We start from the raw sequence: 14432 nt of genomic DNA on the forward strand, positions 1-14432 counted from the left end.
ATACTATTTAATATACAGTGAAAAAAATTTCATTTCAATAGGCTGAACAACAATCAATCATCATACTATATTGGTATACAATAATAAAGAAGTTAAAGCAAAACAAAAAAGAACTTTGAATTAACACTTTCCTTTGAAAGTATTTTTGCACGTTTGCAACGAGTTAACCCAGAAATTACTGCACTGAGCTAGAACATGTTCAATTGTTCATTCTAAAATAAAGTACATATGATATAGACAAAATTTAGTCATGAAACAATATGATTACTTCTGAGCTTTTTTATTACAGAACAGGGGGTTAACAATGGCAAAGGTCTTGCGAGTGCGTTTCCGGCCTATTAAGAATTAATACACTCTTTTCTTGAAGGTCCCTAAATCTGTTTTAATTCGTAATAATCTAAGGTAAGAAAAATATTATGCCAGTCAAAACAGGCCAAATTAGCGAAACTAATTTCTACGTAATTTTTTTTTTGGCTTTAATTTGTGCCAACTGGGCACAAGGTACTTCGCCAGTGTCGTGTAGATGGAGAAGGCGCGAAGGAGATTGATCGGTAAAATTTTAGGAGGAGATTGATAGGTAATTATGAACCTAAAAAAAATAGTTGGAATTCGATTGCTAGTTTAAAGACAGCACAGACAACACAAACATGAGTAAATACTATTTGCTACTTATGAATAATTTATATATATATATATATTACAATTTTATTTTATTACTTGCTATATATTTACATAAAAATCTGCAATATGGACTAAACACAAACATTAACAAACATTTAACACTTAAAGGACGGGGGACTTTAGGGGGAAGAACGTCATAGAGAGGATAGGTTAGTTTAGGACAGTTGAATAGTATGTGAGATACAGTGCCTTCATCTAAGCCACACTCTATGTAAATTGAAAATGTCTAAAATTGCTGTCTTTGAATGTAATTTGCCATCAACTGACGTTTGTATGTCACCTTGACAGCGAAAGTAGGTGACTAACTGACCACTTGTCAGTCTAATATTGGAGATGAACTTCATAACCTTTAGATTTAATTTTACACTAGCGGTTTTTTTTTCAAATAACTATTACACTTGACCATGGCGTATGTCTTATACAGCGGCAACAGATTTGGACGCAACAAGGATTGTTATTATTCAGTTTATGATTCATATTAGGCCTAGTCTTGCCTTGGCCTAGACCATTTGATAAATTAATCCAAAAATGATAGTGAAGAGAAAACAGTACTACGAACAGAAAATGTTTGTGTTAGAAGTGTGATAGAAGGGAAACGGGCAGGAGGCTAACCTGGGTTAAGTGGTACCGCACGTGCGTTGCTGGCCGATTTACAACGCTCTTTTCTTTCGATAGTCAAATTTTAAAAGAACATTTGAAAGAAGTCGACTCGAATCCAACTAAAAATTATTTATACTTATACTGTTTCCTCCAGAAATCTGTGACTAAACTTAATAGATATTGATAAAATTTAGATATTTAGTTTGTACATAAGTATAACTGTCAATCAAATAAACGACGTTTCGTTTAATTTCATTAAATTGTGGACAAATACTCAACGATGGAATCCTATAGAACCAGAGATTATAGAATTCCAACACATACGTATCTGCAGTGAAATTTTAACCTTTATTCTAAATTCATAGTAATTTTTTGTGCCTTAAATTGATTTCCTGAGACACTATACATAAGGTACATTACTCGGTAAACTTTTCCATATAAACTGTACCTAATCCTAATTCTAAGTATCCTATTTGTTAGTAAATATCTTTTTTCATTTAGTATGTATCAGGGACCCTAAATCCGGTAAAGACCCCCAAATCTTAGCCTTTCTCTCTATACCGAACTTGGATTTATCAGGGATCCGCGATTTTTTTGATGTCAGCATCCAATCAGGGGATGGTCTGCTTCGTAGCGTTTGCCTGGTGGGGCCTCTCCATGTAGTTACTGTTTTCATCTATTATTCTGTGAGGCGCGCTACATGTCCCGCCCACTTTCACTTAATATTTTTGCGTGGCTTACTGCATCAATTGCTTCTTTTCTTTTATTTTCTTTTATTGTTTAGCAACTTGATTACTGGCCATTTGTTATCAGGTCGGGCCAAAGAAAACAGATATTCTTAGAACATTATGACACTTCCGTTCGCTTTCTGTAAGTCTTATGGTATAGTTCTTCATTTGCGTCTTCATCAAAATAGTAGCATGTTACGTTCTGTTGGGAATACGTAATTTTCATAACTGTTATACAAATGAGATGTAGTTATCGAAATAAGTACTTTTTCAGGGCCGTGGCCTCTTAGAATTGAACACGTCAAGGTCCTAATTCCCATTATATTAAGGTGAACGACCTCGTCTCGAAAAACTTCTCAGTTTGCCTTCACCGTTATATAAAATGAATGTAAATCTACGAATGTTTTAGCAAATATTTATTCAACGACAACGAGATTCAACAACGAGAGGATATTAAAGTCTGAAGTTGAAGATGGCGTCCGTTCTAGGTCAAAGGATGCCAGTATAATTTTGACCCTTCTGGCTCCTTGAAAATGTTGTGCTCTTATTCTTTTGATACGGATAATAGTTTTTTGCTTACTTGACGACCCAACAAACTTACAGAGGGACTTAACTTCCCATCGTGCAGATCATTAGGAAAACGCGATAAACTGAACGCGAAAGAGCCGCTATTCCGAAGGACCAAAATGTACGGTTCCTGGGACATTTTATTTTTATTATATTTTCACCACTCGCGTACAACAATAGAATATACGCAAAATAATGTTATGGTTATTGCTATGTAACGAATGAATGCAATGCAACAGTTGAAAAGAGTGCCTACTGATCTGCCTATACTCGACACGTAACACCGACGATTTAGTAAATCGCCTCGGTTATAAAACTAAGAAAGCCTGAGTCTGATAACCTGAAAGTATCTTATTATTATATAGCTTTTTACCACCTCAGACCAAGTTTGGTACAGCAGGCTCACTCAATCACTTCAATAGCTATTCCACTAACTATTGAGTTTTATATAATTTTAAGGTGTGTATAATTTTTATGTTTGGAAAATTTTTTCGTAATGAAATTTGTTTAAAAAAATCGAACAGTATGTATGAAAAACATACATGTTAGATTTTTTTTTAACTTTTTGTTGCGTTGGCCAAAAATGGCCGATCGCCATATTTGCTTACATTACTCTGAAATTCGATGTGATTTTCATATAACGCTACTTTAGATATATTACACTTATGTCGATTTTTTCTAATTTAATTAATCATATATTGTTGGAGTTATTGTACGCATGGTCAATCATTACTTTCTCTTTCTAGCGATTTCTGTTGGTTGGAAAATGGCTGGAACATTGACAGAGGCAAGAGAGCTGCGTATGATGTCGAAGGGAGAAATACGCCCTGCACTCAAGCGAGTGCAAGTGCAGAGTTGCACTCTGGCAATGGTGTCCAAATCTACAAAAGCCACAGGGCCACTTATGGACACTCCTAAACGGAGGCTGATGACAATGCGAAGTGATTCATCGTTATGATTTATATTTCGTTTGGATGACGTAAATTTTTATAGCCTCTCCATAGAATTTGAAGCTTCGGACTTGGGTTCAGTAAACTTAAATGCTTTTTATTTTCGTTCATTTATGTATACGCCGATTATTAAAATCAGGAGCATTTGTTAAAACCCCAGCTCACAGGGAAGATGGCTTCTTTATCAAGTAAAACGCGTGTTTTAGATAAATAATTACCAGAATTATTTCCAATACAATCACAATTATCGTGTGCCATCGTCAGTAATTAGAAGTATGTTAAATTTAGAATGGTGTTATCATGTTATTCCACTGTTTATTTTGTTACCGTTACAACGTGTTGAGGTAACCTAGAAACGTTATTTACAATTATCAATATGTGTGTAAGATGCTTATCATTTTTTTATACACTAATCAAATATTAATACAAAAATAACTCTCTAATTGTTGCCATTCAGTGCTTAATAAGACTGCCATCTAGGTACGAGATGAAAAATACTTTACTATTTATATCTATTTTATTTGATTGATGCTATCGAATTGGATTAGTACATAAAGATAGCGTGTATGTATTCTTATTTAAGGACCTTTAAGAAAAGAACGTACCAACTCTCAAAAGGCCGGCAATGCATTTGCGAATCTCTAGCAATGTGATTTTAAGATTAGGTAAGCTTCCGTTTGGCCCCAGTTACATTTATAAAAAAATAGTATATTTCAAAATCTCGTGTCACGGTGTTTCAAACTCCACCGGCTGGGCCGATATTTAATAATATAATGAACTTTGAACTCTGTATAAAGAAAATTTAATACGTTTTGAAACAAATATATTAAAACTTTTTTTTAAACAGACCAATGAGATCGGACCAACTACGAAACAAATGAAAGAAATAGATATATAACACGCAAGTGACATAATTTCTAAAAGGCAAAAGACATCAAATAACTACCAGCTAGCATCAGATTTTATAGGAAAATTCAGCGTTTTCCACCGTTTCAGTCTTCCCTAAACTTCTACAAATATTTCCAGATCATAATACATAATTAGTTCTGACAAATGAACAGAAATTAATTTTTATTAAGATAATACGTATCGAACGAAATTATTCAGGAATACTGTTACTATCAATGCAATAGAGTCATAAACTATTATATTTAATTCTTGCAACGAAGTTTCTTATCGGCGTTCCGTTGGGGGCTGGACGGAAAAAATTGAGACCAAAAATTGTAACCACATTTTTTGCTATAGTTGTACTATTTTATATTTTCGAAAATGCAATCGCCAACGTCCATACCACGTTGAATACACCGGTTCTCGTCCGATCACCGAAGTTAAGCAACGTCGGGCGAGGTCAGTACTTGGATGGGTGACCGCCTGGGAACACCTCGTGATGTTGGCTTTTTTTTTCTTTTTGAAGGGATAAGAAATGAAAATAATTTTAGGAATTATAACACAAGTTTTAAAGTAATAAATAGCGAGATTTTATATTACTAATTACCATTACATATTCATATATCAGACCATCGCAATTAAATTATTATTTAACTTGATTTAAAATATTAAATAAAGTCAGCTCTAGACATTTCATTAATTACATTATGAAGCTTTTAAAAATGTTTTCTTGAAGAATGTTATTGAGGTTCCATACAAAATATGACAAAATATGTCATAACTTAAATTCGCACGTTCAATTGTAATTATGTTTCCCATCAACGGCTTAATTAATGTACATACTGAGATTAAATTTAACTCATTTGGAGTATTTGTATAATGACTACTTCTTTTGAGTATACGAACATTATAAATATGTATGAGTTTGCAAATTTATTAATTAAAACTACTAAATCGATTTTATAAAGCTACGTTATTCCTCTAATACCTTTTTCCATTTTACACAAATGTAGGCAAGAAACACAAGAATTAAGCTTTATATTTTCCTAAATAATGAGATAATTCTTAGTTTACCCTATGTAATTTTGTTTATGTTTTCAAACGTATATCTGTGGTTAAATTGACTTTTTAAATAAAAAACATTCGATTCCAATTTTAATTGAAATATAAATAATATAAAAGATAAAAAGATTTAATCTTAACAGTTATTTCGATTGTAATTGCCGATCGATTACGTGATATCACTTATCTACGATCATGTTTCGGAACCGGAACTATAGTTTGTTGTCATCCAATTAATGGCGGGAAAGATTTTAGTTAGAGGCTTAGATGTACCGCGCCATCTTGTATATCATTAATACATATATATAGAACATAAATTAAACTTTTTATATTTATTTAAAGTAAAAATTTGGCCACACATTATCAATGAGATATAAAGGTCTATGTGATTTAGTTAGCGGAATATTTAAAATAGGGATATGCGAATGTAAACGTTTAAAGTACATATATTATATTATTATTTAACTCATTTTCATTAAACCGATTATACATAATTATGTATTTCTCCACATAAGAGGTACAAACATGGAATACATCGTAAGAAATATAAAAGTATTGGAGTGGAAATGGTTCGGTCAAACGCCCCGCATTTGTAATGGCAGATAGGTCAAAAGGAATAACTTGAAATGGCCCAGTGGAAAGAATAAAGAAAGGACGCCCACCAAGAACTTGGGACGATGGAATAAAAGAAATAGCAAAATTGTCACGAGGTTTGAGTCAAGTAGAAGAATTTGGATACCGCTACTCACTCCGTCGAAGGTCGAGTAATGTTTAGTGCTAGAATAAAGGCTATTTTTATTTTCTTTTATTATATATCCACACTTTTTAATTAAAAGAGGGGCAAGCGGTTAGGAGCCCCCTTAAAGCCGGCACTGGAGTCTGGAACTTCTAATAGCGAAAACGAAGCGCTGCTATGCAAATTGATGTTGTTCTATAAATATCAGAAACGCTGATATCGCTAATCGCACAGTAAAAGCCAGCAATGTATTGCAGTCGCTTTCGCTGTTTGTAGTTACAGGGTACCAATGCTTATGTATTCCGCACTACATACTACACTGCTCGCTTTTGTTTTGTTAGAAAAAAAAATATTTCGATAAAAACGCAGTTACAAGTATGAGTTACTCAGTGTACTCCAATTAGACGGCTGTTAATTAAAGCGTTGCGAAACATTTTTATTTAACTGCTCGGTTAAAAAAACAATTTATGAAAATTTATCTAAATATTGCATTGGTAATTTAGGTCGTGTCATTGCGGTGACGAAAAAATATTGAGGAAACAATATCAGCAATTCTATGGCGACCTTACCTCCAGTCGTTTCAGCTTTATTTTTATTTCTTTTTACATTTACATTTTACTTTTGATCATTTACTATATTACGATAGCTACTCATACATAGAAAAAAATAATTATTTCTGTACTCAACTCAAGTATCGCAATACTCATTAAAACATTTTATCAGTTATCATAACAATCAAATATATAATATTCACAATTTTCTTGACCTACATAATAATAATAATAAAATTTTAACATTAATAATAAGAAAATTAAAACACAAAGTAATCTCTGCGGTACCTTAAACGCTGGCAACATTTCCTCGCTGTATTGCGATACCTAATCGTTGAGGCAGGTAAGCACCAGTTCTGGGGTCACCTGTACTATCTACCAGACGCCCAATTAAATCTTTAATGAGCACTTACGTACTTGAACCTCTACTCTCCTAAGAGCCTCTACACGAAAGAGAACAAAATCGAAGTTTTTGAAGACACTTTAATTATTATTATTACTTTGGAAATAAATATCTCCTATATCAAAGTATATTATAATCGCACCTGTATGTGTGGATTAATTTATTGTAGAACAAAAAAATCCATTGATAAATCCGTGGGAAACATCAATTTCTGCTACAGTTCGGTACGGAAGACAGAGTGACTGAAACATTTCTAAAAATGACGGAAATGTCAAATGGAAGACTCAATTGACTTTATGACAACTAGCGTAATTATGTAGTCTGTGGTTACTTTGAAACGAGACCGAGATTCCTTTTTTGAAAACAGTATCCGTACTAAAATCACACAGAGAATAGTAAATATATATATTTTTAATTTAGTTTCCTGCCTGACAGGATTAATATGTCAGATAGATATCTGTTATAAATATAATTGATAAGGCAAACGACTATATTGAATATTAATTATGCTTGCTTAGAAATGCAGTTTTGATTATAATGCTCAACCTTGTTCTAAAATTACTTATCAATATGACCTTGCAGACGTCTTAATTTCAACATAAAACTTAATCATTACCTTGTTAAGTTATGTTACCGGTTTTAATTCCTGGATAAAAATACTTGGCGTCTGGCGTATGCAGTTATATGTCTAGATCAAATGCTACCTTGCATTGCACTTGTGATATGAAAATAACTGTAAAGCTCAAGGCAGCTCGTACAAATAATTATTCTATTAGTTTTGATCTACCTAACAAATATATTTTTAACCTGTCACAGCGCAATTCTCGATTAACCTATGCGTTGTTTGGGCAAGTATAACAAGCTCATATAATAAATACAAGGGTTGAATACTCGACTCCTAGAAAATTATTACTCAGGGTAACGAACGTGAATTTCAGTAAAGACAAATCGTAAACAGATTTCTCCCAACAGACAATTTCATAACAAAATGTTGGCATTGTGGATCGGACACGGCACGCTCTACAAATCTGACCTTAAACTATCAAGGTCACGTGCAGCGGACAGATATTTCTTAAAATACAACTGTTTTTAATGATAGTGAAGAAACATTTGTTTCGCAATTAGGTACTCGAAAGTTATTTAAGAATCGATATTTTAAGAATAATATATTAGCAGTTAAACTGACTTTTCTATGTACCTTGTATTGCCTTTTTTGGTGACTTTTGATATTAAAAAAAGATTATCTGTTTGAACTATATGTACCTATGTGTTGAATTTAATAATCTATGGTTCTTTGGGCATTCATCGTGTGCGGATTTGTCCACAAATTTAAATGAATGAAATTAAACTAAACGTCGTTTATTATTTTGACAGTTATATTTATATACCAACTTGAGTATTCAAATTTTATCAGTATATATAGGAGTCAAATTATATCAGTATTTATCAGTATATAGCAGGTAACAATATAGGTACCTGGACAAATAATACATTTTAGGTTTAAGTTTAATTCGAGTCGGCTTCTTTTAAAATATTTCATCTGATCTTAAGGAAAGAAAAGAGCGAAGCGTTAACGTGTTTAAATTGTTTGTTTTGTCTATATGTCTTATTGCTTCTTGTTTTTCACATTGGTTGCCTAGATCGCTCGAATAGTCCGGTCAATAAGGACATTTAAAATAACATGATGTTGACCTTTAACCACTTATAACAATTGTAGCACACATAGGATCGATATGGATTTTGATGGTAAACCCCAGTTCTCTACTAATTAATAGCTCTTTAGGAATCCACTATTTATATGTCTAAACTACTGGCCTAAACGCGATAATCTTTCTAATTCTCTCTTTCATTTAATTATGTCAACGGTATTATATTTCTGTATGCAACGAAGTGTTAATAAATAAATCTTAAGATTTTTTGTGTTAAATAGCTATATCTTAATAAATAAAACTACAACTTAGAATTCGTGATGTGAAATTAAACGAACCTGCTTCCTAACTTTTTAGAAAGTTGCTATGTTACTGTCTATGAATGATAGAAAATTATGAACGGTCAACGATTCCTATAATTAATTGCCCCTACATTCACGTGTATGCAGTCATTGCCAACAACTATTCACATACACAACTTGTGGAGTAAATGTTATTTATGTTGATTAATCATTCATTGCTTACACCAAAAGCTATGACAATACCTACATTACTACGGAAACAAGTCTTTTCGCCCAAAGTCATAGAGTAAAAATTTAACTGAAGTTAACAACTAAAAAAATACAACTAACAAGAGAATATAATTTAAATTATTAATAGATATTAGATTAGACATTTAAAGGTCAGACGGAAAACTAATACCATGAAACTATACAGGATTTTGATTACTTATATTACTTACAATATGATAGTTTAGAACTACCATTTGATAACCAAAATTCACTTCATAATAAAACAACATTATTGCTCCGCATTGTAAAATACACTTTATTAAAAAGAAATAAAGAATATTATTATAAATAGTAATTACAAATATCAGTGTACTTAAAGATTTTACCAGATTTATCACTTCATGTTAAGAAAGCTCTAAAATTAATAATAAAAGGCGTAGACAGACTGTACTCTAAAAACATAGACATTTCTGCAAATGTATCACGTTAGATAATGACCAAATGAATGAAAAAGACATTATTATTATTATTGTACTGGAAATATGATGAAATTGCTGGAAATACAAATTTATAAAAGATGAATAATTGCTTGTAATTTGCAGAGATGCTTCTCTTTGCATCTTCTACAGCATGTCCTATGGAGTGTTCAGAAGTTCAGTTCATCAACGGACGTTGAAAGGATACGGGTGAAGTTTCCATTTTTGTGGTTCTTTAAGACAGTTTACCACTCTACCACTATATGGCACCGACAATTCGGCTTCAAGAAAAAAGAGTACCAACTTTAAAAGGCGTTTAAAGTTGCAACGCACTCGGGAGTCCGCTGGGATTGTCGGTGTTCATGGGTGTGGGACTGATAAGTATACAGTCTCTGGGCTCAGCTGATCTAAGGGGAAAACGCCCGTTTACCTCCTGTTCTATAAAAAATACTATTTCGAGAAACGATTGTCCCTAAATAAATTTATTCGATGTCTCCTAGCATTACCATTATACGGCAGTGGTCAGACATAATTAATAAAAATCCAAAACTCAAATTCCCGACTCTGAATCTTACCCATAATGTAGTAAGAGAAAATTAATTACCTTCCTAAAGAAAATCCCCTTATTCGTAAAAACAAAATGAGTTTGCACTCTTTTAGTGAAAGTATTCATTGACATATATATATGACATTGAGACGTTAAGACTTACTTATATTTTATGAGTATGTAGGTAACTTCAGATAGTTACAAAATATGCCTTACCTTTATAAAAATGCTTTATGCAGTTGCTTACCTTGAATCCTTATTCAATTGTTTAAGATTTTTATTTTTTTATTTTCATTTATATTTATCTGATAATAAATCTCATCATATCAATCTCATAGCTTCTTCGAAAACTTCAAATAGTATTTTAATAGAAGTGAGGAGGAAAAAGGCTGCTCTTTCTCCGACCTAAAGGGGAATCCTTCCTTGACCGGTCTAACCCTTGACTGGCCTGTAGACTAGCTAAGCTGCAGATTGGTACCCTTTCGGTGTACCTCATTACCCCAGTGATTATAACTATACATTGTCTCGTTACAACTGCCTTAGATTAAGTTTTCGTAATAGCGTTGCAGGCTTTAATCCTGAGTCACACAATCTCAAAACATCAATAGCGCTTAACCGCATAATTTTATTGGCAATAGGAATATAATCTGTTTACAATAGACAATAAAGCATATTCAAAAGTTCCAATTTCAATTTTATTGTACGTTAGTTAGTCTGTGCTATAAATGTATTTAATATATTTTATGACGTAAGTATATTATTTGAGATAAAGAACAGGAATTTAACGTTAAAGCTGTAATAATGATACACGATAAAATATAATGCAGAATCAATATGTCTTCACTAAAGATATATGCGGATTTCCAGAGACAATAAGAATGAACAAATACAGGTATCAAATAGTTATAGACATTTGACAGTTGGGTGCGTTATACGTAATTGTAATGCCTACTTTTAAGTATTTCAGAAAGAATGAATTAATACCAAACAAAATAGTATTAAATTGTTATATATATTTTATTACAATAAAACTTAGACGCGAGCATAACTTACCGGAAAGAAAGTTGTAATTATGTAATAACAATAACGTCAAGATATGAGTGAGATTTTCTTAGAAATTTTTTCACTTAACTTGTCTGCTAAATAAAGTTTTGCTGTTACACTATAGTAGTATTTGGTACTTAGGTGATATATACTGAAGCCCCATAAAACATATGGGGCCTAAGATAATGACGTCAGTGATAAGCCGATAATTTTTTACAGAATAGAGGACATATAATAGGTGTTACGTGTTCCAGCATCCGTGGAATATTTTATCCGGAAGACCGCATCAAACTTTCACAACAATCAAGTAGTGAACATAACATATTTCTATATTTAACGTTATTTATTCCTTCTAAATGGTATCAGCCGAGATGTTAGATGAACTAAGAGATGGTGAAGAAAGAAGAAACATTGGTAGTATACCGCATATCGATCTCGATGGTCATGCTTATTCTGCAGAGATCTCACCTAAAGAAATAATATTCTGAGAGTTTTATTAGTCTGTAGACTCTAAGTCATCGTTTCTCAAGTCGAGTCGCAGTCTGTTGAAAAATAATAAATACAGACTACATATAGGTACAAAAGATTCGATTATTAAAGGAATTAATAACTATAGTGTAGTTTTATATAACTAAATTATAATTTTACAGTGTCGCAGGACTGTTTTACTTAAATTTTGACGTTTACGGGAGTCTCGATGTAAACATGGTTGAGAAACGATAGTGTAAGTAATACCTTTTATGATAATTTAAATAAAAATTTTACCTTCTCCATCCTGTCATAGGTTTCTTTCTAAGGTCATCTTCGCTGAGACCGTAAAGGCCGACACAAGCCAGGAACCAGGCGGTCACGATCAGGTAACAAATGACGATCACACGGAACGGTAGCAGGATGACCGTGAAAATTGCCGTCTGAAAGAAATAAATTAAAGGCATTTTTAACTATACTATCCAACTTAGGTAACAATTTTTATCAAAATCTGAACAGTAGTTTTTGTAATATGTTCATCCCCGCTATTTAGGCGGGGGAGACATATATAGGGTTGCCACCCGAACTTTTTAATAAAATATTGTAAATCTACACTTTAAGATAGCAATAAAGTACAAAAATACTTTATTTCGCATGACGTGATTTCTTTAGTCGTAAATATTTTTTCAATAAACGTAATTTATCAATTGGCGCTGAATCAATTTCAGTATTCAATATCAGTTTAAATATAGATTGTAAAGATGCTATGGAATTTATTCGAGATACTAATTAAATAAAAACTGCAAAAAAGCATTTATTTTTCTTTAAATAAAATACTTTATAAAGAAGAATTAAATTATACTGTACTTTGATACTAGGTTTTAAGTTTTCTTTGTGTATAACCAATGCACTTCAATTGCAAAAAAGATGGCAACCCCCGACATTTATAACATTGTTACTTAGATAAATGATGTTGACAGGTATCTAATGTGACCATATCATTTTAATAAACCACTCAAATATAAAACTTTCCTCTCACGTCCATTTTGTTTCCTTCGGATTCTTGGGCCGTGGGTTCAACAGAGGCGCTAATTAAAGATTTAAGTTGGTGTCTGGTAGATAGTACTGGTGACCCCAGAGCTGCTCAACGAATAAGTATTGCAATACAGCGAGGATATTCTGCCAGAATTAAGGGTACACTGCCACAGGTACCGATTATTTTTTAAATATATTATTACTATGTATGGTTATGAAAATTGTAAATACCTACTGTATATTTGAATGTTATGCTTATTAATAAAGATATCTTTTATGTTTTATGGTTTTGCAAGTTTTATCTGTTTTAAGTATTATTTGTTGTTTCAAATGGTGAATTTCAGTTTTCTTTAGTTTTTTTATGTATTTGTTTCTATTAATGTACTCACTTGTTGTATCTATGTAATCTGTTTCAGGTTTCTGTATTGTATTAGTGTTTTGTTTTATTTATGTACATAGGCTGTAAGATTACTAAATTAAATAAATATTTTAGTATTACTTTACTTTTCTTATTTACTTTCATATTACTTCTTTACACTGTCGACTTATTTTGAGTTCCATACAAAACACATTTTATTTTTAAAACATTCGTCATCCAAACATCGATCGTGTAAAATATTACCGTAATGACCTTCAGAACCATTTCACATCAAGAAAAAGTAAAACTAAAAAACACTGAACTCTCAGCCAACGTTCCGGTATTTCACATTTAAAATTACAGCGATTTACCGATATCATCGCTTCTTTCAAACTCTTTGTTAACCTGTTAGAGAAGTAGGTGATCAGCCTCCTGTGCCTGACACTGTGCTGACGTATCTCTGTTAAAAGCGATCATAGAGAAAAAGTCCATTGGTGCACAGCCGGGGCCTCAGATTTCTGTATCTGTTTCATGATCATTTGGCAAGTAGGGGAGCCTTCTTCCAGGTCTAAGGCAAGGCAAGCAAGTGTGGAAACCACACGATGTTTTTCTTTAGGGTTCGGGCAAATGTTAAATGCACTCATAGAAAGAAAGTTTATTTGGTGCAGCCGGGGATCGAACCTACAACGTCAGTAGTAAGTCGTATTATAGAAAAGGATATAATATTTACATTATATATAACAAAGAGCACGCTGAAACCACTAAGCCAAATCCCATCCCAGAGATCTTGCCCTCTATGAGTGCATTTAACAGAGGAAGCCGGCTTGCCTCAAACCGAAAATGTCGGCAGCGTGTCAGGCAAGTTGATCACCTACTTGCCTATTAGATTAACAAATTATCATAAATCTGACACAGAAATCTAAAGCCTAGACCTAAAAAGGTTGTAGGGCAACTGATGTTTTTTACTTATATAAGTTATAAAAAATATTCTATTTGTATTAAAGTATGAATTGAGTTATGCTCATCACGTTAACGTTACGTAACAAAAGAAAGTCCGCGTCGATTTTCAATCGGAGTTATGTTATAATGCGACGTGGCTTCCTCGAAGGTTCTAGAACTTGAACTGTTGTCTACTACTTAGTTTTTTTTTTTCAAGAGCGCATCGTGCAATCAGTCT

The 14432-nt window shown here is 32.6% G+C and overlaps 1 protein-coding gene and 1 non-coding gene across 3 annotated transcripts in view; one reads left to right on the plus strand and one right to left on the minus strand.

Annotated features, from left to right (window-relative positions):
- LOC111003489 (lysophosphatidylcholine acyltransferase) overlaps positions 1-14432 on the minus strand; it is a 36997-nt gene that overhangs the window by 19181 nt on the left and 3384 nt on the right. For both annotated transcript variants that reach the window (XM_045630839.1, XM_045630838.1), the window contains exon 2: positions 12160-12305. In XM_045630839.1, the coding sequence (XP_045486795.1) occupies positions 12160-12305 (146 nt within the window). The remainder of the gene's footprint in view (positions 1-12159; positions 12306-14432) is intronic.
- Positions 4804-4922, plus strand: LOC123689673. The gene has a single exon (XR_006750585.1). It is a non-coding gene; the product is annotated as a 5S ribosomal RNA (ribosomal RNA).

Source organism: Pieris rapae, chromosome 13 (assembly GCF_905147795.1).
Source record: "Pieris rapae chromosome 13, ilPieRapa1.1, whole genome shotgun sequence".
NCBI classification, from domain to species: domain Eukaryota; kingdom Metazoa; phylum Arthropoda; class Insecta; order Lepidoptera; family Pieridae; genus Pieris; species Pieris rapae.